Consider the following 27,499-nt stretch of genomic DNA (forward strand, 5'->3'; position numbering starts at 1 on the left):
TCACTAAGTACCCTATATTTATTATGCAATTTTGCTTTACATTTATATATAATTATGGTAGGGTATGAGATATATTTTTGTCTTGCTTCTTTTTTGCTAGTGTGAACATACCTCTGTTTCTTGTATGTCTGCCATCTTAGACCTCAGTTCACATTGTCTGGTTTTTTGACTTGTTTGCATTCTGTGCAATTTAAGGGTGTGGCATGCCCTTTGTTGAGCTGATTGGTATATATGTAGCTTACCACGGGCCTAGGTGGTCTGGAGTTGGGACCCGGTCCTATTTGTCTACCCTTTTATATGCATTACTTCAACTTTGATATACAGTAAGGTTTTTAATATAGGCAGTATAGGTACCGTCCCAATTTAGGGTCACCTTGCCGCTGGTGGGACGGCTTGTATACTTTTTTTGATCAAAAATAGTTCACTAAGTACCCTATATTTATTATGCAATTTTGCTTTACATTTATATATAATTATGGTAGGGTATGAGATATATTTTTGTCTTGCTTCTTTTTTGCTAGTGTGAACATGCCTCTGTTTCTTGTATGTCTGCCATCTTAGACCTCAGTTCACATTGTCTGGTTTATTGCAGATGTTGGGAAGGATTTGTGAGCAGAAGAGGGCAGTTGTTGACTACCAACATCACAAGGATATCAGTATTCAGGTCAGACTCCACAGATAAGACCTCAGGAGTGGACATGGATGTCAGACATTTGTACCATCCTCCAAAACTTGGAGGACTCCACCAAGATGGTGAGCGGCGATGATGCCATAATTAGCATCACCATCCCGCTTCTCTGTCTTCTGAAATGCTCTCTGCTCACAATTAAAGAGGATGCATTGCAGGTAGAGCACAATGAGATGGAGCAAGGAACCATACAGGGTGATTCCACACAGTCCAGTCTCATCTCATCCCAACATGGATTGGGTGACAATGAGCAAGAGGAGGAATAACAGTAGCTAGTTTCCTGCGCTATAGACGGTACTACCTGCACAACTGTCATACCGTCTGCTCAACAGGGATGGCCTGAGGACAGGGAGGAAGAGGATGAGGAGGAGAGCATGGTCAGTCGTCCTCTTGGTGAGAATACAGAAGTCTTGCCTCTTTGCAGTCTGGCACACATGGCTGCGTTTATGTTACGCTGCACTTCCCGTAAACCTCGCGTAGTCCAAATTTTGGGTGACAATCATTACTGGTTGGTGATAGTTCTAGACCCATGCTACAAGGAGAACTTTCTGTCTCTTATTCCCCTGCAGGACAGGCCTAATAAAATGGGGCAGTACGAGAAGGCCCTTGTTGAGGAATTATTTAAAAAATTCCCATCAGAAAACGCTGGTGGCAGAGGTCACAGTTCGTTGGACAACAAAGGAGTACAGGCAAGAGAGACACAAATACAATCCAGCAGAGGCAGGGGAGCACTATCAAAGTTCTGGGACAGTTTTCTCAGACCCTCCCACAGGCCCTGAGGCGTGGGGTATTCTCCCAAGGAAGGAAAAGTTTCAGAAGATGGTGAGGGAGTACCTTGCCGACCGTACCAACGTCCTCCGTGATTCCTCTGTGCCTTATAATTATTGGGTAACCAAGCTGGACACGTGGCATGAACTGTCTCTCTCCGCCTTGGAGGTCCTGGCCTGCCCTGCCACTAGCGATTTGTCAGAGCGGGTTTTAGTGCTACTGGTGGAATTATAACTGACATGCGCATCCACCAGTCAACTGAAAATGCTGACAGGCTGACTCTTATAAAAATGAACAAGGGTTGGATTAGGCCAGACTTCTCAACACCACCGAATGATAGCAGCGTAACAAACTCAAATACAGTGTCTTTTTTTTGGAGAGGTCTAACTCTATTCCCATGCACCTCTGCCTTCACACCCAGACATGGGTATATGCTTCCTGATTTTGTCTATTTGCTTTTGTCCTCCTCCTTCTCCGCATCATCCTCCACCAACATATCACCACCACATGTACCATATCAACATATCTATGTTTCTTGCAAGGGGTATTGGAGTTCCTCCAAATTTTTGTCAGCCGTTGCTTCACTGCATAGGCAAACACTATGGGAGACACACTTCCTAATAATGGGAACATTGTTTTCAGGAGGCCCCCCGACCTCTACATCTCTTGCAAGGGGCATCGGAGTTCCTCCAAATTTTTGGCAGCCATTGCTTCACTGCATAGGCAAACAGTATGGGATACACACTTCCTAATAATGGGAGCAATTTTTGCAGGAGGCCCTTCGACCTCTACATCTCTTGAAAGGGGCATTGGAGTTCCTCCAAATTTTTGGCAGCCATTGCTTCACTGCATATCCTGTAACTGAATAGCAGACCCTCTCCTTTCTAATGGGAACATGTTGTACTCGTTACTGTGGCCCAGCTGTATGTGTCTTTATATTGTTAGTGGGGTTTTTCCCAAATTTTGGCAGCCCTTGCAGTCACAACATGGGCATTACCACTATAGGAGACCTGCTCCCTTTTAAATGGGAACATTTTTTTTTTACTGAGACCCTCCTCTATGTCTCTTCAAAGGGGTATTGGGTTGCTTCCAAATTTTTGGTAAACCTTGCAGTCACAGCATGCGGAATAACAGTATAGGAGACCCACTCGTTAATAATGGGAACTACAAATCATAGCCGATTGCTGGCCCTTTAAGAATAGTAAGGGCCGCCTGATGTCCCTATAAAAATAGTCTTCGTGACTTTCAGAGTCCCTCCATCATAAATGAAACAGGATTTGTCTGATGATGTGTCACACACCACATGGCCAGATAAGTTTGTAAAATTACATCTCCTGGTGAATGCATTTGTCTTGGTTGAAAGCAATGCAAAAGTGCAAACAAGCATGAAAAACGCTATGTGTGAATATAGCCCAAGGTGTGGAGGAGCATTTTTGTTTTTGGTTATTTATTTTGCCTTATATACACAAGTCATTACCCTGGAAAGGATGTTCCTTAACATATTTCCCAGGAAAATTCATTTTGGTTTAGTTTTTGTATGCTTTATTGTGAGTCTGTAAAAGTGGCATAATACCTCTGACAACGTTGTTGACAGCAGTGACCTGGGAGTCAGAAATGCTTCCAGGGTTCTTCCCCATGCTGTTCCCATGTCATTTGAGCACTGTTCCCATCGATTTGGGCAATTTTTAGGCCCTCTGCAGACCGCCGAGGGGAGCCGCCGGAAAAATGCTCGAGTTTCCCATAGACTTACACTGGGTTCGTTACTCAGTCCGAGCACTCGAGCATTCCAATTTGCTCGACTCGAACAATGAGTACCCGAGCATTATAGTGCTCGCTCATCACTAGTGGAAAGGGCTTGGATATGAGGTTTGAAGGAGAGATTAGAGTCAAGGGTTACCCAGAGACAGCGAGCTTGCGAGACTGGGGAGAGTGGGTAGCCATTGACTTTGATAGATAGGTCAGGTGGGTGGGGTTGAGTGAGATGGTGGAAAGATAATGAATTCGGTTTTATCCATATTATGTTTTAGGAATCTAGCAGAGAAGAAAGATGAAATAGCGGACAGACATTGTACATTACCACTTGCTCTACCATCTGCGCAGGGGTAGAGGACTTTGCCTGCAACTATTTTTGGACATGGTTCAGCAAATCAAGCATTTGGTAGCGAGGGGGTTTGTCACTGTGATATGCCCAGCGGTGGACCCGTTGTACCCTGACATTGCCACTCTCAAGCGCGTCTTTTAAGGCTAACTCATAGTAGGCCTTCCATAGTAGCTCCCCCGTTAAGTATGGCACCAGCACTTCCGCCCATTGCTCTGGCTAGAGTTTCTCCCTCTCGGCGACCCTCTCAAAAATGGTCAAAAAGGCCTGTATGTCATCACACTTGGCCATTTTCTGCAGGGCTCTCCTTACCGCCTTCAGGATGGGAAAATCATTAGCTGACCTTTGAGTCAAAGCTGCCGCCATGCCGCGAACCTCTGTTAAATAAGCAGCTTATTTGTCTCTTGTTGCGCCAGCTGTTGTCGGTACTGCTGCTACAGCTGGGCTTGTACCAGGTGTTTCACTAGGTTCTCCATGCTATCTGACGTTATTTGCTGGCTTATGGCCGCCTTTGCCCAGGGCATGCAGTACCTCTGTAGTAGTCACGTGTTCCCTGGGAACGCTGCCTGCACTTCTAACACCAATTGTGGGAATGCTACCCACTTGGGTGCATGGTGAAGTAACACGGGAACTGTTAAATGTCCTTGCTGGGTTATTGGTTCTTCATAAACCACGTCACAACCATAGGAAAATAAACGGCCTTTCATTGGAGGCAAAACAAAGTAAACAGTTGCAACAATGGCACTTTAGAGACAGTCCAGTTTGGAGATGACACACAGGAGGCCTTCTTACCTCCACACACACAGACCATGTGTCAAAACAAACAGACTCCATTTTACCCTATGGACCACACCCAGGGGTGGGTATGTGGGCAGCCAGACCCCATCATCTCTCAGGCTGCCCCTAAAACCCGGGTACAGAAGCACAAAACAAGCCTCTTAGTACTATGTGCCCTAGAGCAATACTCCAGGTTTATAACACAGAGGACAACCACCTCTGTGATACATACCTCCCATCAACTATGTGTCCGGAAGCCATCTTACATCATCTTAGACCAAACAAGGAGTTAATGGCTGAAATACATACAAACACGTATACAGCCATAGTGAGGTAAATGAAGGTGCATAGAAACTGACAGCTTTCTTCATGCACATACACTCCCATCATCATTCATCTTAGTGACCAGAACTCGCTCTATTCAGACGGTGCAGATAGATAAATCAGGATATATTGATCAGAAGCTTCATGGTCAAGGTGAAGAGACAAATAAAAGCCCCTCAGTCTTGATTTCTAGGATATTTACAGCTTTGTGGAATAATAAGTATAATGTGTGATTGCTCATTTTTGTTTTGATGAACATCAGCCCCTTGTGTATGAGCTCCTGGATGTCAGGAGACTTAGGAGAACAGTCAGAAGCTCCAAACATGGAGTCTGTCAGCTTCTCCATCTGTGGGCGATCCAGTGTCCTTCACCGTAAATCTCCTGTTTAAGACAGGCTCCGTACAACTCGTACATAGGTGGCTCAGCTCCGTACACCTCGTACACACGAGGCTCAGCTCCGTACACCTCGTACACACGCGACTCCGCTCCGTACACCTCGTACACAAGCGGCTCCGCTCCGTACACCTCGTACACACGCGGCTCTGCTCCGTACACCTCGTACACACGCGGCTCCGCTCCGTACACCTCGTACACACGCGGCTCCGCTCCGTACACCTCGTACACACAGGGCTCCGCTCCGTACACCTCGTACACACAGGGCTCTGCTCCGTACACCTCGTACACACAGGGCTCCGCTCCGTACACCTCGTACACACGCGGCTCCGCTCCGTACACCTCGTACACACGCGGCTCCACTCCGTACACCTCGTACACACGCGGCTCTGCTCCGTACACCTCGTACACACGCGGCTCTGCTCCGTACACCTCGTACACGCGCGGCTCCGCTCCGTACACCTCGTACACGCGCGGCTCCGCTCCGTACACCTCGTACACACGCGGCTCTGCTCCGTACACCTCGTACACACGCGGCTCTGCTCCGTACACCTCGTACACACGCGGCTCCGCTCCGTACCCCTCGTACACACGCGGCTCTGCTACATCCACACTGTAAACCCCTCCTGACCCCACACATAAACTTCAGCTCATCCAGCACCATGACAACCAGCACAGCAGAGTCCTGCATCCACTGAGGCCCCTGATCATGTGACCCCTGACTCCTCCCCTCCTGTGACCTCATCACAGGTCCTGTGGGCACAGAGCAGCCATATATGTGGAGGCGGCTCTGCAGGTGGAGGTATGTGGTGGCTTTTCCTTTTCTCGTTAATGTGAAGAAATGAGTTTGTTGTGAAATCGCCCAGAAGTGAGAATCTCCCTAATAACAGACGGAGTCCTGTGACCTCACTATAACACCCGTCTCCGGCCTCAGAAGTAGAGCGCTCCCGCCTGACAGGACTTTGGGGTCTTATCTGCTGTTTTCAGGTCACTTCTTCTAACTGTTTTAGAAACCTGAAGGGGTTAAAAGAAGTTAAAGAAACTGAACGTGTGAACAGCGAGTTGTTCATCATTATCTTCCATCTTCTAGAAAATTTACCTTAAACCTTAGTAGATGGAGAAGGACAAGAAGAAGATGGTGGAGAGGATATTACACCTCACCCTAGAGATCCTCTTCCGGCTTACTGGAGAGGTGAGAGATTCTGATGACGTCACATTACATCATTCTTATCTATGGGAATAACAGATGGACAGAACTGGAGAGGTGAGGACTCTGGAAATGTCTGGAGGGAGATTTATTAATGTGTCTCTCCATAACCAGGATTACACAGTAGTGAAGAAGACCTCTAGAGAGCGCTGTCAGGACCCTGTGTCTGAGGGATGGGGAAGACCCCTGAGCCCAATCACAGGACCTCCACCTCACCCCCTGATACATGAGGACATCAATGACCAGAAGATCCTAGAACTCACCTACAAGATGATTGAGCTGCTGACTGGAGAGGTGACACTGCTGGGAATGCTGGGACATTATACAGTAACGCTATGAAGGGATCGCGGGGATGACTGTATTATTGTATGTGTCAGGTTCCTATAAGGTGTCAGGATGTCGCCATCTATTTTTCCATGGAGGAGTGGGAGTATTTAGAAGGACACAAAGATCTGTACAAGGACATCATGATGGAGGTTCCCCAGCCCCTCACATCACCAGGTAATAGACAGGACTAAATTCACACGGCCTATAATTATCTGTATGTAAAGAATGAATTCAGTCCCTGTATGTGTTTCCTCCAGATCTATCCAGTAAGAGGACAACACCAGAGAGATGTCCCCGTCCTCTTCTTCCACAGGACTGTAAACAAGAAGACCCCAATGTTCCTCAGGATCATCAGGTAGATGGAGAGAAGGTGTCATGAGATCTCCCCTATGATGTGTAGACGGCTGTGAAGGTCTTGCGCTCAGTCTTGTTTTATCCCCCAGTATTGTATGTTTTATACTTGTGTAATGAGAACGGTGGAGATAGTTACATAGTTTATAAGGCCGATAAAAGACAAGCGTCCATCCAGTTCAGCCTATTTCTTGTGCACTGCAGCTATTCCGCAGCGTTGATCCAGGGGAAGGCAAAAAAAAAACATGTGGTATAGGCCAATTTACATCATTGAGGAAAAATTCACTTCCCGACTCCAATCTGGCAGTCAGATTAAATCCCTGGATTAATTAACTAAGCATAAGATGTAATTTTATTGTTCTCAAGAAAGGCGTCCAGGCCTCTCCTGAACTCATTAAGTGAGTTGGACATCACCACTTCCTCTCCCAGAGAGTTCCAGAGTCTCACGGCTCTGACCGTAAAGAATCCCCTTCTATGCTGGTGCAGGGACCTCCTTTCCTCCAGACGCATAGTGTGCCCCCTCGTCTTTGTCACCATCCTTGGTATAAACAGGTCATGGGAGAGATCTCTGTACTGCCCCCTGATGTATTTATACATGTTTATGAGGTCTCCCCTAAGCCTTCTCTTTTCCAATGTAAATAGGCCTAATTTTGACAACCTCTCTGGGTATTCTAGTCCCTCCATTCCCTTTATTACCTTAGTCGCCCTCCTTTGTACCCTCTCTAGCTCCAATATGTCTTTCCTGAGCACTGGAGCCCAGAACTGTGCACAATATTCTAAGTGCGGCCTTACCAGCGCTTTATACAGAGGAAGAACAATGTTCTCATCATATCCCCCTATTCCTCTTCTGATGCATGCCATGACTCTATTTGCCTTCGCAGCTGCTGCCTGACACTGGGCACTCCAATTTAATTTGCTATTAACCAAGACGCCCAGGTCCTTCTCCATGTCAGATTTCCCCAACGGTTTCCCATTTAATATGTATGGGTGACTGCTGTTTTTCTTTCCCATGTGCATGGAGATGGCAGGATTAGAGCCGATCATAGATGGGACTTCTCATCTGTCTGTGACTTTTACAATATTTGTTTCAGGGTGAAGATCTGACCCATATTAATACTACAGAGACATATGTGAGGGATGATGAGCGGTGTAAAGAGGAGATTCCTACATATGACCACCCAGGTGAGTAGTAACCACTAAATGCAGAGAAGTCACAGACCCTGTGGTCATTATATTATGAGTTTGATCACACAAGTAATTGACGTGCATTTTACTTGCAGATAGATTTGATGCATAACAAAAAAACTTTTTTTCTCACCTTTTTTGATTAACGCATTTTGGCAGCAAAGTTTCATTGGTTAAATGGGATTTTATTTGCTGCAGAAAGGCACCATGTCTCCAATTGTAATGTAGTTGTGAGTTGCCAGATTACAGCTGAATGTCAAGAAGAGAGCCGGGTCACACAGAAGTCAGGCAGGTGGACATCTAAGCTGGAGAAGCCAAGGTCAATATCTAGCAGCAGTACACGTCCCGGAAGAGCAGTCAAGTGAGAAGCCAAACCGTTCTGCGGTCAACAAGAAGTATGTAGGCAGATCAGGAAAGGGTTGAGAAGTAGGGTCAGGTAATAATCTGGTCAAAGCCCAGTTTTGATTCTCCATTGAACATTTCACTAGAAAAGATCAGTGACAATACACACAAAGGAAATAAACGTGTCTATAACAAAACAGGTGTAATTGCAATAATTTTCTAGGAGAAATACTTCATTTTCTGGAACAATTTTAAGGGCGCCAACTATTTCAACCATGACTGTGTACAGAGAAATGTGAGACAATATAGAGATTAAAAATACAATTTATTAGATCGCAGTTGAAAACACATAAAAATACAAAAAGTCATTTAAGAGGGATCAATGTAATCACAAAAAACAATGGAATGAGGCATCTGAATGAGTCCTGGATAAGTCCTAAGCATACAGCCTTGAAGGGGTATTCCCATCTCCAAAATCCTATCCCAAAATATAGTAGGTGTGATAATAATAATAGAAAATACCTCCAATTAGAAATGTACTCCGAGTGTCCTGGGATCACCACGCTGACGTACCGACCCCCATCACCTTCCAGCAGAAGCACAAGGTGGCAGAGATAACATTCGTGACTGTTCGCACCCCGGATTGTTATTGTCGGGGAAGTTCACGATTCGGACCTCGGCCCCCATCAGTCACTCCAGACCACAGTCAATCCTGTTGGTTATGGCGACGCTGGATGTCTTGTAGCTCTTGCCCAGGTCCAGCTTCCACCAGGGATCCTTCTCCAGGTTGGTGTGGGTGCAGAAGTCACTATTGAAGTCGGTGTCTTTGTTCTCATCGATGGCATTCTTAGCCAATATGCTCCTGGTGACATACGGATAGTCCGACACCTGGGAGGCCACTCCGGTCCTTGCTATGTTTGTGGCTCCAGGTGCAGGAGCACATCCCAGAGCCAGAACCACAGATCCCAGTAGAATCAGAGAAGATATAAGATTCATCCAGATTGTGTAGGAGCTGCTCCTGTGAGTACAGACTGCAGGGAATAGTCACTGATTACCAGGGAACCAGCATTTATCAGATGTGGAGATTACACAGGACCTTCACTTACATCTCCTGCAGGATGAATCTTGTATCTTCTCTGATTCTACTGGGATCTGTGGTTCTGGCTCTGGGATTTGCTCCTGCACCTGGAGCCACAAATATAGCAAGGACCGGAGTGGCCTCCCAGGTGTCAGACTATCCGTATGCCACCAGGAGCATATTGGCTAAGAACGCCATTAATGGGAACAAAGACACCGACTTCAATAGTGACTTCTGCACCCACACCAACCTGGAGAAGGATCCCTGGTGGAAGCTGGACCTGGGCAAGAGCTACAAGATATCCAGCGTCGCCATAACCAACAGGATGGACTGTTGCCCTGAGCGACTGATGGGGGCCGAGGTCCGAATCGGGAACTCCCCCGACAATAACATTCCAGTGTGCGGCACAGTCACCAATGTGGTCTCTGCCACCTTGTCCTTCTGTTGTAAGGGGATGGAGGGTCGCTACGTCAGCGTGGTGATCCCATGACACTCGGAGTACCTGTCGATGCGTGAGGTCGAGGTTTATTCAGACTCCAATTAGAAATGTGGTATAGTTCTCCTTATTCTTTGTCACTTACCCCATGTGCAGAGCATTGCAGTAGCTTAGGTATCCATAGTGATGACCACTAGTAACTAACTTGCAATGCCCTGAACATGGGGTAAGTGACATAGCGAATCAGAAGAACTATACTACATTTCTAATTGGAGATATTTGCTAATCTTATTTTTATTACACCTCCTACATATTGGTATAGTTTCTCGGAGATGTGAATACCCCATCTTACATGTTTTTATGGCGTGTATTTTTATCTGTTGCTGCAGATTGTAATGTAATAAAGCTTATTTTTAATCCTCCCTTTATTGCCTCAAACTTTTCTGCGTATATGTATTATGTTCGTCGATGGTACGTTAGGGGTTCAGTACCATGGGATTTGTGCACAGGTGGCTCACCACTGTCTTAGGTCATAGTTTCATTATATTTGATTTGTATAGAATTATGTATAGAGAAATGTTATAAAATATAAGGAATTGATATTGAAAAATAATAAAATCAGATTTATTCTTGGCAGATGACTGTGGTGTCAAACCAGATACCCATGAAAAGCGTGCCATTATTCCAGCTATACCTCCAGCCCTTCAGAGCAGAAATCAATCATCTGAGCCTTTTCAGTCCGTCATCTACTTGGATTCATCACAGACTGTTAAGCAAAATGAAAGCCAGAGAAGGGATGTCGAACATCAAATAATTCCCCCAGGGAAGAAACCATTTTCATGTTCAGAATGTGGGAAATGTTTTATCCAGAAACCAGATCTTCATAAACATCAAAAATTTCACACAGGAGAGAAGCCATATTCATGTTCAGAATGTGGGAAATGTTTTCAATATAAATCTAAATTGCTTACACATCAGAGAAGTCACACAGGAGAAAAGCCATTTTCATGTTCAGAATGTGCGAAATGTTATATCCAGAGACAAGACCTTCTTAAACATCAAATAATTCCCACAGAGAAGAAACCATTATCCTGTTCAGAATGTGGGAAATATTTTAAAACTAAATCTAAATTGCTGACACATCAGAGAATTCACACAGGAGAAAAGCCATTTTCATGTTCAGAATGTGCGAAATGTTTCAGCGATAAGTCAAATTTGCTTAAACATTACAGAAGTCATACAGGAGAGAAGCCATATTCATGTTCAGAATGTGGGAAATGTTTTATCCAGAAATCAGATCTTCATAAACATCAAAGAGTTCACACAGGAGAGAAGCCATATTCATGTTCAGAATGTGGGAAATGTTTTATCCAGAAACCAGATCTTCAAAAACATCAAAGAATTCACACTGGAGAAAAGCCATATTCATGTCCAGAATGTGGGAAATGTTTCACGCAGGGTTCATGTTTAATACAGCATATACAGTTACACAAAATAAAAAGGGATTAATAGAAGGACTTACTAGACCGATCGCAGAGACGATTCAGTTTAGCTGGAGGGAAGCAGTCAAATGAACCGTTATGGAACAGGACCCCCGCTTACACAAATATGTATAACCCGGCATGAGTATAGATCAATATTCGGCCTGATCTTTTATGCCGACGGGGGCACTGCCCACACACTCCCCTGTGATGACCTCACGTGGGCTGGTCTCCGCCCTTCTTGGTTTTATTAAATCTCTAATTTTCTGCGATAACTCCTCACTGGTTGATCGCAGAAGTTAGCAAGTGATGCCATCTTTTTTATTGCAAATTTACCTTTACTTAGAGACCATACATTACATGACTGCTGTCCGTTATTTTCATGTTCTTGCGTTACAACTCACTGGGAGGGCTTACAGATATGGTAAAAATGTGCATATTGTTCATTAGTTAACCCCACCGCTAAGAAAGTGTGTCCCATCACACTCGGAATTATAGAACTTCCGATATTCCATATTTCATGTCAGTACCTAAAAGTTTAGGGATTGCAGCTGGGAATGTCCTGGCTATTTTGGGGAGTGAGATAGGTTCCCTTTGAAGCCATAAGGAGATGTTTCCTATTTACTCAGGTGTCTATTCATCACCCATGTCTCTCCATGTGGTATGATAATTAGCCTGGATAATGGAGTTTGTCACCTCTTGTGTGTAGTCCCTTTTGGATAGAGACAGCTCCTTAGATTGCGAGCTCTTGCTCCTTTGACAAATGGTATAGGGGAGGGGGAAGAGTGACGGATTTCAGAGGGAGAGAGATTCTTAATATTTTCTATGACAATGCACTATTTACTATCTTTTGCATAAGATTGCCATATGAAATGTACTTGTTATATTAGACAGTTGCTTTACATCAGTGCGTGGTATGGTCCATACAGTTTGCATCTCAGACCTAGTCTTGTTCAGTGTTTTTTCATTTTCTGTCTGTTGTTATTGGCGTGTAATGTAAAGGCATCACCTGTAATGTCAATAACATTTATTCATTTAATCTACATTGTTGCTGGAGGTCCTTTTGCTTTATAGGTTTTCTTCATTTGGGCCTTTGAGGTACTGCCTAAGGCGTCATACGTACGGCCATCATGGCAAAGTTTGTGAGGAATCTCCTATAGTACCCCACGATTCCCAGAAAGGCTCTAACTTGCTTTTTTAAGAGTGGTCTTGGCCAGTTTTGGATTGCATCTACTTTACTGATCCGGGGTTTGATCTCGCCTCTACCTACTACATATCCTAGTTATTTGGCCTCTTTATTTCCCATGGCAAAATGTTTTCAGATTTATAGAAAACTCCTGAGAGGATCAAACACCGCCTGGACCTTTTGCAGGTGACATCTCCAATCCGGGCTGAAGATTACGATATATAAAGTATGATGCAGTGTAATTCTTATGGATTGCGAGGATCCAGTCCATGGCACTCTGGAAGGTGATTGGGCTCCCTGCAGACCAAACAGCATCCGGACATATTGGAAGCATCCGTCGGGCATAGAGAAGGCAGTCTTCTCCTTGGCTTCTTGTGACATGGGGATTTGCCAATATTTCTTAGTTAAATCCAAGATGGTTATATACCTTGCCAGCCCACGTCTCGCGATTAGTTCATCCACACACGGCATCTGATATGCGTTGAACTTGGACTTCATTCAGCTTCCTATAATCGTTACAGAACCTCCATTCGCCATCAGGTTTTGGAACCAGGACAATAGGGATAGACCACCCTCTCTGATTCCTCAATGACTCAGAGATTCCTTGGAGAATAGCTCTCGCCAGGCCTCAGGAATTAGATAGGGCTTCAAGTTCACCCGCACATGGGATTCCATCAGAACCTCATGTTCTATGACCTTTGTACAAAATAGCAAATCTAAGAACAGGTCCCTGTTCTGCTGCAGCAACTCCCGCACTGCTATTTTTGAGCCTTCAACGGGATCTTTGCTATTATGACTCTTTCAACATCTGCTTCAGGCTTGTCCTGAAAACACGGAGTTTCAACTGGCTCCCTATCTTGCCACCTACGTACACTTGGTACAGTTTTAGTCTTCCTGGTTATTATTATTAATTAATATAGTGCCATTAATTCCATGGCGATTTACATGTGAAAAAGTGGTATACATAGCAGACAACAAGTACAATAGTTTAAACAAAAACAAGTCACCGACTGGCACAGGAGGAGAGAGGACCCTGCCCGTGAGGGCTCACAGTGTAGAAGTGGGGGTGAGGATACCATAGGTGAGGGTTCAGCTGGTCATGCAGTGAGGGTTACTGCAGATTGTAGGCTTGTCGGAAGAGGTCGGTCTTCAGGTTCCTTTTGAAGGTTTCCACGGTAGGCGAGAGTCTGACTTGTTGGAGTAGAGAGTTCCAGAGTAGGGGGGATGCATGGGAGAAATCTTGTATGCGATTGTGGGAAGAGGAGAAAGGAGCAGCGTAGAGAAGGTGGTCCTGTGAGGATCGGAGGTTGCATGCAAGTAGGTACCGGGAGACTAGATCATAGATATATGGAGGAGACAGGCTATGGATGGTTTTGTATGCCAAGGTTAGGGTCTTGAACTTGAGTCTCTGGGCAATGGGGAGCCAGTGCAGGGATTGGCAGCAGGAAGAGACTGGGGAATAGCGGGGGGACAGGTGCATTAGTCGGGCAGCAGAGTTTAGGATAGATTGCAGGGGTGCGAGAGTGTTAGAATAGAGGCCACAGAGCAGGAGGTTGCAGTAGTCGAGGAGAGAGATGATGAGGGCACGCACTAGTGTTTTTGCAAATTCATGGTTGAGGAATGTGCGGATCCGGGAAATATTTTTGAATTGGAGTCGGCATGAAGTGGAAAGGGCTTGGATATGAGGTTTGAAGGAGAGATTAGAGTCAAGGGTTACCCAGAGGCAGCGAGACTTTGATAGATAGGTCAGGAGGGGGGTTGAGTGAGATGGTGGAAATATGATGAATTTGGTTTTATCCATATTAAGTTTTAGGAATCTAGCAGAGAAGAAAGATGAAATAGCAGACAGACATTGTGGTATTCTGGTTAGTAAGGAGTTGATATCGAGTACAGAGAGGTAGATCTGTGATGGACCTTGTAGTTCCCTTCACCAAGCTTCTCTACCACCTCATAGGGGTCTTACCATTTGGCCAAAAACTTACTCTCCACTGTGGGAATTAGTACAAGGACTCTGTCCCCGGGGCTGAACTGCCTCAGCCTGGTTGACCAGTTGTAGACCCTAGATTGAGCCCCTTGTGCCTGGAGGATATGTCCTTTTATGATGGGCATCACCTTCGCAATCATCTCCGACATTTTGGTGACATCCTCAATGATGCTCCGATGGGGTGTAACCTCGGCTTCTCAGGAATCCTTCTCTATATGAAGGAGACCCCTTGCATGTCGACCATATAGAAGTTCAAATGGAGAAAATCCGGTCGAGGCTTGTGGAACCTCCCGGATAGAAAACAACAGATACGGGAGGAGACAGTCCCAGTCTGACCGTCCTTCTATATGACCTTCTTAAGCATACTCTTCAATGTTTTATTTAACCTTTCCACAAGGCCGTCCATCTGGGATGGTACATGGATGTCTTCAGTTGTGTAATTTGCAGGGCCTTACACAGTTCCCTCATCACCTTACTCATAAAGGCTTTTCCTTGGTCGGTAAGTATCTCCCCCGGTAATCCGTTCCAGGAAAAAATGTGTACCAACTCGTGGGCTTTACTTACCACAGAGGAGTTTCTCAGGGGAACCGCTTCAGAGCACCACGTAGCATAGTCAAGGATGAACAATATGTATTGATGCCCACAAGCAGATTTAACCAGGTGATGGACCAAGTCCATGGCAATTCACTCAAACGGCACTTCTATGATGGGTAATGGTACGAGGGGACGTCGAAAGTGAGAGGAGGGGCAATTATCTGGCAGGTGGGACAAGACCTGCAATACTTTAAGATTTCCTGGTGACATCCAGGCCAATAGAACCTCCGCACAACCTGTTCTAAAGTTTTATCCACATCCAAATGGTCAAGACATGTAAATGGACCATGTCCAGCATCCTTCGTCTACATGGTCAGGGTACCAACAATTGCTCCACTATTTCCTCTCTGACCTTAATAACGCTGTACAATAACTCCCCACTCAACATAAAATAGGGAAACCTGGTGTCAGCCCCTGGCTCTTGCGCTATACTGTTTAAGACGGTTACATTATTTAATGTCTCCTTTAGCATTAGCTCCCTATCACGGGCAGACCTAACATTTTCACCGGTCCCCCCTACATCAGGAATGTTGGCCCCAAGGGACACTACCTTGTCATCCCCCACAAGGACAGAGAAGGGAAACCCATCAGACTCTGAGTGTGGTGACAGTTCTTTAGGGGCGACCCATCTCTTAATCGAGCACTGTCACCCTCCCCCAAATGTCCCAAAACAAACAAAAGTCCTGGCCTATAATAATGGGGTGCAGTAAGTCCTAGACCACGCCACGTGGGACTCAGTACCTTGGCCCATTCCAATGTCCACTCTGGCCACTGGATAGCCTTTAGCATCCTCATGAAAGCAATTGACGTCAACCTTCTTTCCATGGATGAGCTAGAGAGGAAATGTGGCCCTCACGAGGGTCAACAAACTTTCTAAGCCTAGCAGTCCAGTCACTTGCCGACCATTCCCCATTACGGGACAAGCTTGTGGCCCCTTGTTGCGTGGAAAGATCACACTGCAAACTGGATACACATAGTATGAACAGTGGCAACCCAGGCTACAGTCCATCTGCTCGGAAGTCAGGGGACAATGGGGGGCTATATGGCCTGGGCCGTGATATTTCCAGCATATATTGCCAGCTGGGACCTTTGGTATAACCTCCCCTGAGCCTTTTGACCTTGTACACCCCACCCCTTTTTTGGGTTCCCCAAGGAACCATTGACCCCGTGATATCTTTCGAACAGTCTGACCAGGTCATCTGCATTCCGGGGATCCCCCTGGGCAACCCAAGTCTGTATTGGCCTCGGAAAGTAGTGCACAAACCGGTAGATTACCACTCGCTCTACCATCTGCGCAGATGTCAGCTGCTGGCCTCTGATAGGCCGGTGGCTGGCGCTGGTATTGCTATGCACAGAGCCGGTCTCTGCGCGGCAATACACTGCAATACAGCGCTGATATCGGCGGCTGCGGCCGCGATCGTTACAGGGTCCATGCCTGCGGGCCACAGGTGCAGAAAGGACGCTGAGGGAATGGAGGACAGGTGAGAATATATATTTTTTTCTCTGTCATGTGAAATACAGCACAGGGGACCTGTACTCAGTATGGGGGGACGGGGACCCTGAGCGCAGTATGGGGGGACGGGGACCGGGACCATGAGCACAGTATGGGGGGGATGGGGACCCTGAGCGCTGTACGGGGGGGGGATCCTGAGCGCTGTATGGGGTGGGCTGGGACCCTGATAGCTGTATGGGGGGGGCGGGGACCCTGAGTGCAGTATGGGGGGACGGGGACTCTGTGCGAAGTATGGTGGAGGCGGCCCTGTGCGCAGTATGGGGGGGGACACCTGGATGGGGGACATGTCTGCAAGATGGGGACATGTCTGCAACATAAGGACCAGGATGGGGGACAATGTCTGCAATATGGGGGACCATGTCTGCAATATGGGGGACCATGTCTGCAATATGGGGGGACCTGGATTGAGGACCATGTCTGCAATATGGGGGACCTGGATGGGGGACCATGTCTGCAATATGGGGACCATGTCTGCAATATGAAGGCCATGTCTGCAATATGGGGGACCTGGATGGGGGACCATGTCTGCAATATGGGGGACCTTGTCGGTAATATGGGGGACCATGTCTGCAATATGGAGGACCTGGATGGGAGACCATGTCTGCTGGATGGGGGACCATGTCTGCAATATGGGGGACCTGGATGGGAGACCATGTCTGCAATATGGGGGACCTGGAGGGGAGACCATGTCTGCAATATGGGGACCAGTTCAAAAGGTGTATAGAAAATAAAATGTCACTTTGTCATGCAAATAATGCGGCCCCCCAAATTAAATGTTTTTCCGTGTGCGGCCCATATGCCCTGCTGAGTTTGAGACCCCTGGTCTAGGACAACCACTTCTGTGATACATACTTCCCATCAACTATGTGTCCGAAAGCCACCTTACATCATCTTAGACCGAACAAGGAGTTAATGGCTGAAATACATACAAACATGTATACAGCCATAGTGAGGTAATGAAGGTGCATAGAAACTGACAGCTTCCTTCATGCACATACACTCCCATCATCATTCATCTTACTGACCCAGAACTCGCTCTATTTAGATGGTACTAATAGATAACTCAGGATATAGTAATCAGAAGCTTCATGATTAAGGTGAAGAGAGTCTTGATTTCTAGGATATTTACTGCTTTGTGGATTAATAAGTACACTGCGGTGACCCCCAACCAAACCCCGACGCTCAGCCCCCCTACCGCCGCCCCTTTCCTTGCCAATAATGTACCACGTAGAACTGGATGGATGAGGATCAGTCACAGCTTTATTAACTATTTCCATTCATTTTATTAGAAAGGCATTTCATTTTTTCCAAAAATTCGCTCGTTGCCCCATGCCCTGTGTCTCCACACAGTCAAGTCGGCCAACAAGCGGAACTTTCTAACATGTCCTTTCTTTATTTCCAGGCCATGGAGGATCCTGCATACCTGCATGCAGGACTCCGACCCCCACCCATCTCGCTTAACGCTTGCTCGACTCCGTCTTGGAGCCCTGACAAAAATATATCCAGACCAATATCAGTTAAGGGAACTCCATCGGGCATTATAAGGCCTGTTTTATCCCCTTCCAGTTGTCGGTGTCGTTTACAAATTTTTCCATCCGTGCGTTGATTATCCGCTTTGTTCGTTCAAAGGCCGCGCTGTCTCGAGCACCTCGTCATACCACTCTCGGCACTATCTCCGACCACACTATCGTTAATTTTGGGAAAAATGCTCTGAAGCGCCCCGTGTCTAGCTTCATCATTGTAATTAATTCTACACTCTTGTAATGGCCAAGGTCGTTTCCCCCGGCGTGTATGACTAAGATGACCAGACCTCTTGCCCCTTTCCCTATTCCGATCACCTCTAGGAGTACCTGTGGCCATCACAGGTCTCTAATGCCTCTCCAGTTGAAATATGTCTCATGAAACCCCAAGTTCCTCCCGCCTGGGCGGACTTTTGCCCTTTTTTCTGCCCAGTATATGTATGAGTGGCCTATAACCCAAACTGTTGGCTTCGTGTCACCTGGAAGAAAACAAACCATGTTAAGATAACAAGTCCGGTCTTATGTATCTCACGAAACAAGCGGATAGCCATCTCCCTATCCTTTGAACTTCCAGTTCTGACAGTCCTGCTCTTGCTGCTTCCATGGCTGCGCCTATGCGGAATGAGTGCGTTCCGTACTCTTTAGGGGAATTCCCTGCTGATGTTAGGTGTGAGGACTTGGCCACTTACTAAATACTTTTCCAGCACTGAGCACCCATTTTCATCGATCTTATTTTTGCATTTTGTTAGAAATTTGCTTGCTGTGTTTTGTTAGTGATTTGTTTGCTCATCAGTTCAATCTCAGGTATCCATTCCATTCAGTGACCTTATCTCAGGGGCCTTGGACCATTGTTCTTTCAGCCAAGGGACCCCTTATGTAGAGGGAAAGAGTGGACACAGTGGAGCTGTCACCACAACGCTAAGGGGGAGGGTGTCATCACTTCTGACCTTTGGAGGGGGCTGACCCCAGGGAGGAAAACAGACACATGCTTGAGTGAGAGTTGTGTGGAAGGATTGAAGGAAGAGGATGGAGACTGTAGACTTGGAAGGATGGATGGATAAACATGTTACCATTATGGATTATGTCGCTTGGATTTAAACTTTCTTCAAAGGACTGCTGCTACTGGATACCTGTGCTTTCATTGTTTTATCTGCCGTCTAGAGGATCATGGACTGTGGCTACAGACTATACTGGCTGGAGATACAAAATCTGTGGGCCAAACAAAAGTTGGGAGACAGTGAGTATGGCCTTATACAAAGCCAGTGGAACTTCTGAACCCAGATTGGGAATTTGAGGACGGAGAGCTGTATTTTGGCCATTTACCTGGAATTCCTTTATTACCATGGCTGTGATCAATAAAATATTGACGCATCGTTAACCTGCCAAGGTGACTACTTACAACCCACAACCTCAGATCTCTACAAGTGATGGCAAGCGGTGGGATCACCTGTCTCTGGACAGCATACCAGAGAAAGTTACTGAGCGGTTACTTGGCGGAAGAGATGTCAGACTCCATCTACTAGAGGCTCAAGAAGGAGGAGCTGAGAACTCTTTGCTCTGGGAGACAGCTAGAGTGGTTGCCAGAGAATAACCGTGCGACCCTAATACAACGCTTAGGACGATTGGGACCGTGAACCGCCACAGGAGGAGGTCAGTTCAGACGTGGAGGAGGGCATCTCCGTGGAGGGACCACAGCCCAGGGCTGTCATCCACATGGCAGAGGATGAACCAACTGAGTTGAGGCGGCTGCTGGACGCACTAGGAGAGCGGGCCACGGAGATGGAGTGGACGGTAGTGCTAAGCAAATATCTGGGTGTGCATGTAGCAATACCCCCACCCGCCCCAGTGCAGAGGACAATGGATAACAGGAGAGAGGGGCCTACATCTTTAAGGTACCGAGATATACCACAGTTTAATGAGGACACCTCAGATATTGATGAACATCTCCGGTTATTTGAGAACCTCTTCCTGCTGCATGAGGTGTCAGTCAGTGACTGGCCCAGATTTTTGAGCGTTGGCCTGACCGGAAAAGCAAGAGAAGCTTTTAATAACTTGTCTTCGGTGGATCAGAGGAATGCCGTCACGCCAGAAACCTACCGGAGGAAGTTTCGGGAGACTGACAAGCCCACTGCACACACACATCGGGAGTTTGCCAACACGCTACGTATGGCATGCACTCGGTGGATAGAAGGTCTGGGGGCTCGGGAAGCAGAACATGTAATGGACATAATCATGTTGGAACACTTTATGTCAAAGCTCCCAGGTAATTTAAAAGAATGGGTGGCAGATAGAAAACCACTCAGCCTGGATGAGGCTGCCAGATTGGCTGATGATTGGTCTGCCAATCGACCCGGGCAACGTAGAAGTACAGCCCCAGTGAGTCGGGAACCAGGGCTTACACGGAGGCCAGTGAGACCCATGGACCACCGAGAGGAGGCACATTAGGCATTTATTAAATATTCATTGGAACTGGTATCTTGTTAATGGGGATCCGTCGATGTGTGATAGGAAGAAATTGCTTTGTGGTCTGATGGCTATATAGTGCTGGCCAAAAGTATTGGCACCCCTGCAATTCTGTCAGATAATACTCAGTTTCTTCCTGAAAATGATTGCAATCACAAATTCTTTGGTCTTATTATCTTCATTTAATTTGCTTGCAAGGAAAAAACACAAATGAGAATGAAGCAAAAATCAAATCATTGATCATTTCACACAAAACTCCAAAAAAGGGCAGGACAAAAGTATTGGCACCCTCAGCCTAATACTTGGTTGCACAACCTTTAGCCAAAATAACTGCGAACAACCGCTTCCGGTAACCATCAATGAGTTTCTTACAATGCTCTGCTGGAATTGTAGACCATTCTTCTTTGGCAAACTGCTCCAGGTCCCTGATATTTGAAGGGTGCCTTCTCCAAACGGCCATTTTGAGATCTCTCCACGGGTGTTCTATGGGGTTCAGGTCTGGACTCATTGCTGGCCACCTTAGAAGTCTCCAGTGCTTTCTCTCAAACCATTTTATAGTGCTTTTGGAAGTGTGTTTTGGGTCATTGTCCTGCTGGAAGACCCATGACCTCTGAGGGAGACCCAGCTTTCTCACACTGGGCCCTACATTATGCTGCAAAATTTGTTGGTAGTGTTCAGACTTCATAATGCCATGCACACGGTCAAGCAGTCCAGTGCCAGAGGCAGCAAAGCAACCCCAAAACATCAGGGAACCTCCGCCATGTTTGACTGTAGGGACCGTGTTCTTTTCTTTGAATGCCTCTTTTTTTTTCCTGTACACTCTATGTTGATGCTTTTTCCCAAAAAGCTCTACTTTTGTCTCATCTGACCAGAGAACATTCTTCCAAAACGTTTTAGGCTTTCTCAGGTAAGTTTTGGCGAACTCTAGCCTGGCTTTTTTATGTTTAAGGGTAAGAAGTGGGGTCTTCCTGGGTATCCTACCATACAGTCCCTTTTCATTCAGACGCCGACGGATAGTTCGGGTTGACACTGTTGTACCCTTGGACTGCAGGGCAGCTTGAACTTGTTTGGATGTTAGTCGAGGTTCTTTATCCACCATCTGCACAATCTTGCGTTGAAATCTCTCGTCAATTTTTCTTTTCCGTCCACATCTAGGGAGGTTAGCCACAGTGCCATGGGCTTTAAACTTCTTGATGACACTGCGCACGGAAGACACAGGAACATTCAGGTCTTTGGAGATGGACTTGTAGCCTTGAGATTGCTCATGCTTCCTCACAATTTGGTTTCTCAAGTCCTCAGACAGTTCTTTGGTCTTCTTTCTTTTCTCCATGCTCAATATGGTACACACAAGGACACAGGACAGAGGTTGAGTCAACTTTAATCCATGTTAACTGGCTGCAAGTGTGATTTAGCTATTGCCAACACCTGTTAGGTGCCACAGGTAAGTTACAGGTGCTGTTAATTACACGAATTAGAGAAGCATCACATGATTTTCAAACAATGCCAATACTTTTGTCCACCCCCTTTTTTAGGTTTGGTGTGGAATTATATCCAATTTGGCTTTAGGACAATTCTTTTTGTGTTTTTTTCATTAAAGACAAATTAAATGAAGATAATAATACCAAAGAATTTGTGATTGCAATCATTTTCAGGAAGAAACTGAGTATTATTTGACAGAATTGCTGGGGTGCCAATACTTTTGGCCAGCACTGTATATCTTTTAGGTTTTATAACCGGACAAAGTGTCCCTTTTGTGGGTTGTACAAGCACCCAAGTGCCCCTGCCAGCTGGCTCCGTTTTGGATTTACGTATGCATATTGCATTATTGGCTTCGACAACGTCCTGGTGTAACTAATAAGCCTCCGCTGGCGCTATTTTTGGATTGAGGTACTAATTCATCTATTCGCATCGCCCCAAAGAAGGCGATCGCAAATGCGGTAGACAGTAGTGTCGCTTCAAATTGTGAGTGGCATATTACTGATGTTAGGGATATGATGTGGGAGAGCAATTTTAATGATACCGGACATCTGCACTCCTTGCTTGGCTGAGCCCTTTTCCACCCTTTTAAGGCTTGTCTAATGATGTTTTTTTTTTTGTCACGTCTCCACAATTCAGAGTTGGAAATGAAATGCCCCTCCGGCCAGCCACCGCTGCGCCGACGCCCCTGACAAGCCTCTCATTATTAGCTGGTGGAGAAATTATCTGGTGACTTCTAACCTGGCTTGGTCACATTGGTCAACCCGTCAGCCTGCCACTAATCGTGTCCACTCTTCCCATGCCTTACCGTATTGCTTGCCATGTCGACGGGGTGACTGACGCTCGGATTAATGGCATCAGCTGTTCACCACTAGATCCTATAGGGATGGGGGGCAAAAGGAGCTCTCTGAAAACCTGCCAATTGTGATAAAGCGTTAATAGTAGTATAGTAGACCTAGCACTGGGAGAGACGATGCCATCTTGTTTATACAGTGCACTAGGCTGGTGTTTTTTGTTATGAAACGTATATTTTTGTTCGCCAGGCGCGTGCCCCATAGTTCTGTTGCTGCCACTATCGGGAAGAGTTCAAGAAGTGTCTGTATTTTTGTCAGTCCTTGTTCTGACCAATAAGGAGGCCATAAGCCCGTGCACCATTGGTTATCTAATATTGCTGCATAATCGCCCGATTCTGCCACCCCGGTGAATAATTTTAACTCAATGTTGGACTGTTCTGCTGACATGAATAACGTGTGACTGTTGAATGATTGTAAAAAGGTTTTCCGCACCTCTAAGTCCACCAGTAGCTGCCTGTTGATTCTGATTCTGTGATTCGCTTTTGATGTCTTTTTTGTAGCGAACGATAAGAAAAAACCCTGTCGATTGGCATCACCCGGCTCGCAAACATGAGAAGGCCTAGTAACACTTGCATCTGCTGTAGCGTTACTTTCCTTACTGCGCAAAATCCCTCGATCAGGTGTAATGTTTTTTGTATTTTTTCCGTTGGGAGGTGGAACAACCTTTCCGTTGTGTCGATTTCGATGCCCAAGAATGATAGCTTAGTTGTGGGGCCTACAGTTTTTGTTGGGCATAAAGGGACTCCGAACCGTCACGAGATGTTTGTGAATTAGTTCAGTACTGATTGGCATTGGTTTGAGTTTTTGGGTCTGATGAATAGGGAGTCATCTAGATAATGTGTGACGGACCTATTGCTGGTTTCGTACCTCTGCACCCATTTCAGGAAGGAACTGAATAACTAAGTAATAGCAAGATATTGAACAACCCATTGGGAGGCAAGTGTCGTAGAAGTAGTCGTTGTCCACTAGGCATCCCAACAGGTGGTAGCAATCTGGGTGTACTGGTAGTAGGCAAAAGGCACATTCTATGTCTGATTTAGCGAGCAGCGCTCCCGGCCCCACATCGCGTACTAACATTACTGCTCTGTCGAAAGACGCGTAGGAGACCGAGGCGTCTTCCGACGAAGTACCGTTGTTCACAGACTCTCCTTTCGGGTAAAACAAATGGTGGATCAGGAGAAATGAAGCTGACTCTTTTTGGGGGATTATTCCCAATTAGGTAACTCTTAGATTACTGAATGGTGGTTTTGGGAAGGGGCCCGCTATTCTGCCCAGAGCTACTTCTTTTTGGATTTTTTTTTTAAGTATTTCGGGGTGCTCTCTTGCTGATTTTAGGTTATTTGAAAAAGTGGGTGATTTAGTGAGCTTGAATGGGCTGAAAAAACCGTATGTGAAACCGAAACGTAAGTGCCCCGCCGCGTCTTTTCTAGGATATCTGTAGCCAAAGGCCCTTCGTGGCTACGCTCATAGGGGTCCTTGGATTCTGCCTGTGGGAGTTTAATTGATAATTTGCTTGCGGGATGAGAACATTTTGCCGTGGGGTGGGCTCCCCCGCAGGCTGAGCGTTCGTGTTTGTATCTGCATAAGGTGTAAAAATGACAATGTCCCTCGTTATACTGCCAGCAGGCCCCTGGTCTTCGTACGGCCACTGAATTTGGCCTGCTGTTGTCGGTTGTCCAGTAGTTGCTGTTGGAAAGGGATGGTGTTTTTGTGATAGCATTAGTCGTAGCCAAACGTCTGTAGCTTTTACCCCCCCCAGCCTAGCTGTGGTTGAAGGGGCAACCGCCTCCGGAACTCTTTGTCGTAGCGCCACCATGCTGAACCGCCGTGGGCTTTGTATGAGTTATACACCATAACTTGGTATATGAATAATTCCGAACAGCGTTCCGGATGCTTTGGGCCCATAATGCAAACGCTTGTAGCCAGTTACTCATTGTTTTTGCGACCTTTTGTTTGTGTTTGTCGAACGGTCTGTCGGCTATCCTTCTCTGTTTGCTATAGTATGCTGGTCAGCGGATACGAGTGACCATATGTCGATGTACTCGTTATTCCATGTTTTGGTTTCCTCATCTATGTGTGATCCTAATGGACTAATCCCACAAAAGAATGCGTCCTTGTGCACGCAAGCTAATGGCGGTGTAACTTTTGTTGTATTATTTGTCGGGCCTGGCGGCACTGATAGTTGTTCAACTAGGGCTTTAAGGGCCGCTATCAAGTGTGTGTTACTAATTCCCCTTCCAGTTATATCGCACTCACCCATTCCTGCGGCTGGAGGAGGGTCTCCGATGTGTGGAGGAACGCCGTCACCAGTCTCGTTCACGCTCGATTCTAGGACCACCAGGGAAAAAGGAAGGACATCTAGGACATCACCTTATTTTTATAACCATGGGACGGCTTGTGGCAGCCATCCCTGTCACTTCATTGGTCCCTTCAGGGACTTCCTATCTTTAAGGGGAAGTCAGTAAGGGGCAGCGAAGCGGGATCACCAATCGCCATGGCCCGGGGAGGGGCCACCGCAGTCAAAGGCTCTTTCCTTATTTAGTGCAACGCCTGCCATAATGTGTGGTTGCTCATTTTTGTCTTTTGCCAGTTGATGGATGCTATCCCCTTGTGTATGAGTGCCTGGATGTCAGGGGAATATCTTTGTCTGCAGAATTATTGTGCAACTAATTGGAAACAGTCAGAAGTGCCAAACATGGAGTCTGTCAGCTTCTTGACCTGTGGGCGATCCATTGTCCTTCACCGTAAATCTCCCATTTAAGAAGGGCCCACAAGTTGTCACTAGGGTTAGGTCGGGTGAAGAGGGAGCTGCTCTCCTTACACCTTGTACAGACACGGCTCCGCTCCGTACACCTCGTACACACATGGCTCCGCTCCGTACGTCTCCAACACACGGCTCCTCCCTGTACACCTTGTACACACATGGCTCCACTCCGTACACCTCGTACACGCGCGGCTCCACTCCGTTGACCTCGTACACGCGCAGCTCTACTCCTTACACCTCGTACACGCGCGGCTCTGCTCCTTACACCTCGTACACGCGCGGCTCCGCTCCGTACACCTCGTACACGCCCGGCTCCGCTCCGTACACCTCGTACACGCCCGGCTCCGCTCCTTGCACCTCGTACACACGCGGCTCTGCTCCTTACACCTCGTACACACACGGCTCTGCTCCGTGCACCTCGTACACGCCCGGCTCCGCTCCTTGCACCTCGTACACACACGGCTTCGCTCCTTGCACCTCGTACACACGCGGCTCTGCTCCTTACACCTCGTACACACGCGGCTCTGCTCCTTACACCTCGTACACGCCCGGCTCCGCTCCTTGCACCTCGTACACGCGCGGCTCCGCTCCGTGCACCTCGCACACGCGCGGCTCCGCTCCGTGCACCTCGTACAGACGTGGTTCCGCTCCATAAACCTCGTACAGAGGTGAGTCCGCTCCATACACCTCGTACACAGGTGAGTCCGCTCCGTACACCTCGTACACACGTGGCTCCGCTCCGTACACCTCGTACACACGTGGCTCCGCTCCGTACACCTCATACACACGTGGCTCCGCTCCGTACACCTCATACACACGTGGCTCCGCTCCGTACACCTCGTACACACGTGGCTCCGCTCCGTACACCTCGTACACACGTGGCTCCGCTCCGTACACCTCGTACACACGTGGCTTCGCTCCGTACACCTCGTACACAGATGGCTCCGCTCCGTACACCTCGTACACAGATGGCTCCACTCCGTACACCTCGTACACATATGACTCCGTTCCGTACACACGCGGCTTCGCTCCGTACACCTCGTACACAGATGGCTCCGCTCCGTACACCTCGTACACACGCGGCTTCGCTCCGTACACCTCGTACACATGTGACGTCCTCTCCTCGAAAAGCCCTTTTTGTTTACCCTGGGAGATGGGGGACTCGGTGTCGGGTCCTGTAATGGAGAGATGGGGTACAGCCGTGGCCCGGACCCGACCCGTGCTCTGGGCCGTCACATTAAAAAGGATGGTGTGGGCTTATCCGGGTTGAGTGGCTGATTTACGACTACGCCACCTGTGGCACCTGGTGAAGGCCACCAGCGCCGCTGCAGTCCGCTGAGGCATGGTGTTATGGCGGCCAAAGTTATTACTACTCCCCACAGACAGAGCAAGGCCTCAGGGCAGAGGGACAGGATGGAGGGGGTAGTAGTAGAGGAGAACGGGCGCTGCGTCTTGCGGTGTGGCGCAGAATAAACAGTCCGGAGGCCATAAGGGTGAACTACCAAGGCTTTACTCACTTTAGAGATGGCAGAAGGAAGGCGACTCCCTGCTCCCCGCGGAGTCCTGGGGTCCGACAACCTCAGAGTAAGTCCAGCATTCAGTCGGGACCCTACACCAGAGTGTTCCTGAACTACAGACCGAATCCTTTCCTGTCCGTGTGTGTAGATAGGCCGGGTCTCCCTCTGAGCTC

General features: G+C 47.2%; 2 protein-coding genes across 2 annotated transcripts in view; both read left to right on the forward strand.

Annotated features, from left to right (window-relative positions):
• The window catches only part of LOC141204995 (uncharacterized), an 80,983-nt gene that overhangs the window by 16,597 nt on the left and 36,887 nt on the right, over positions 1-27,499 (forward strand). The window contains exon 7 of the mRNA XM_073664050.1: positions 10,948-11,449. Within this exon, the coding sequence (XP_073520151.1) occupies positions 10,948-11,449 (502 nt within the window). The remainder of the gene's footprint in view (positions 1-10,947; positions 11,450-27,499) is intronic.
• Positions 9,579-10,028, forward strand: LOC141204989 (fucolectin-1-like). The gene has a single exon (XM_073664042.1). It carries the CDS (start codon positions 9,579-9,581, stop codon positions 10,026-10,028), a length of 450 nt encoding a protein of 149 aa, XP_073520143.1.

The sequence above is a fragment of the Phyllobates terribilis genome, unplaced genomic scaffold (genome assembly GCF_046119375.1).
Source record: "Phyllobates terribilis strain yellow unplaced genomic scaffold, ASM4611937v1 Scaffold_136__1_contigs__length_4911898, whole genome shotgun sequence".
In the NCBI taxonomy this organism is placed as follows: domain Eukaryota; kingdom Metazoa; phylum Chordata; class Amphibia; order Anura; family Dendrobatidae; genus Phyllobates; species Phyllobates terribilis.

Bases quoted from the DNA above. Each gene is read 5' to 3' on its own strand.
- LOC141204989 (XM_073664042.1), top strand. From the start codon at position 9,579: ATGAATCTTGTATCTTCTCTGATTCTACTGGGATCTGTGGTTCTGGCT.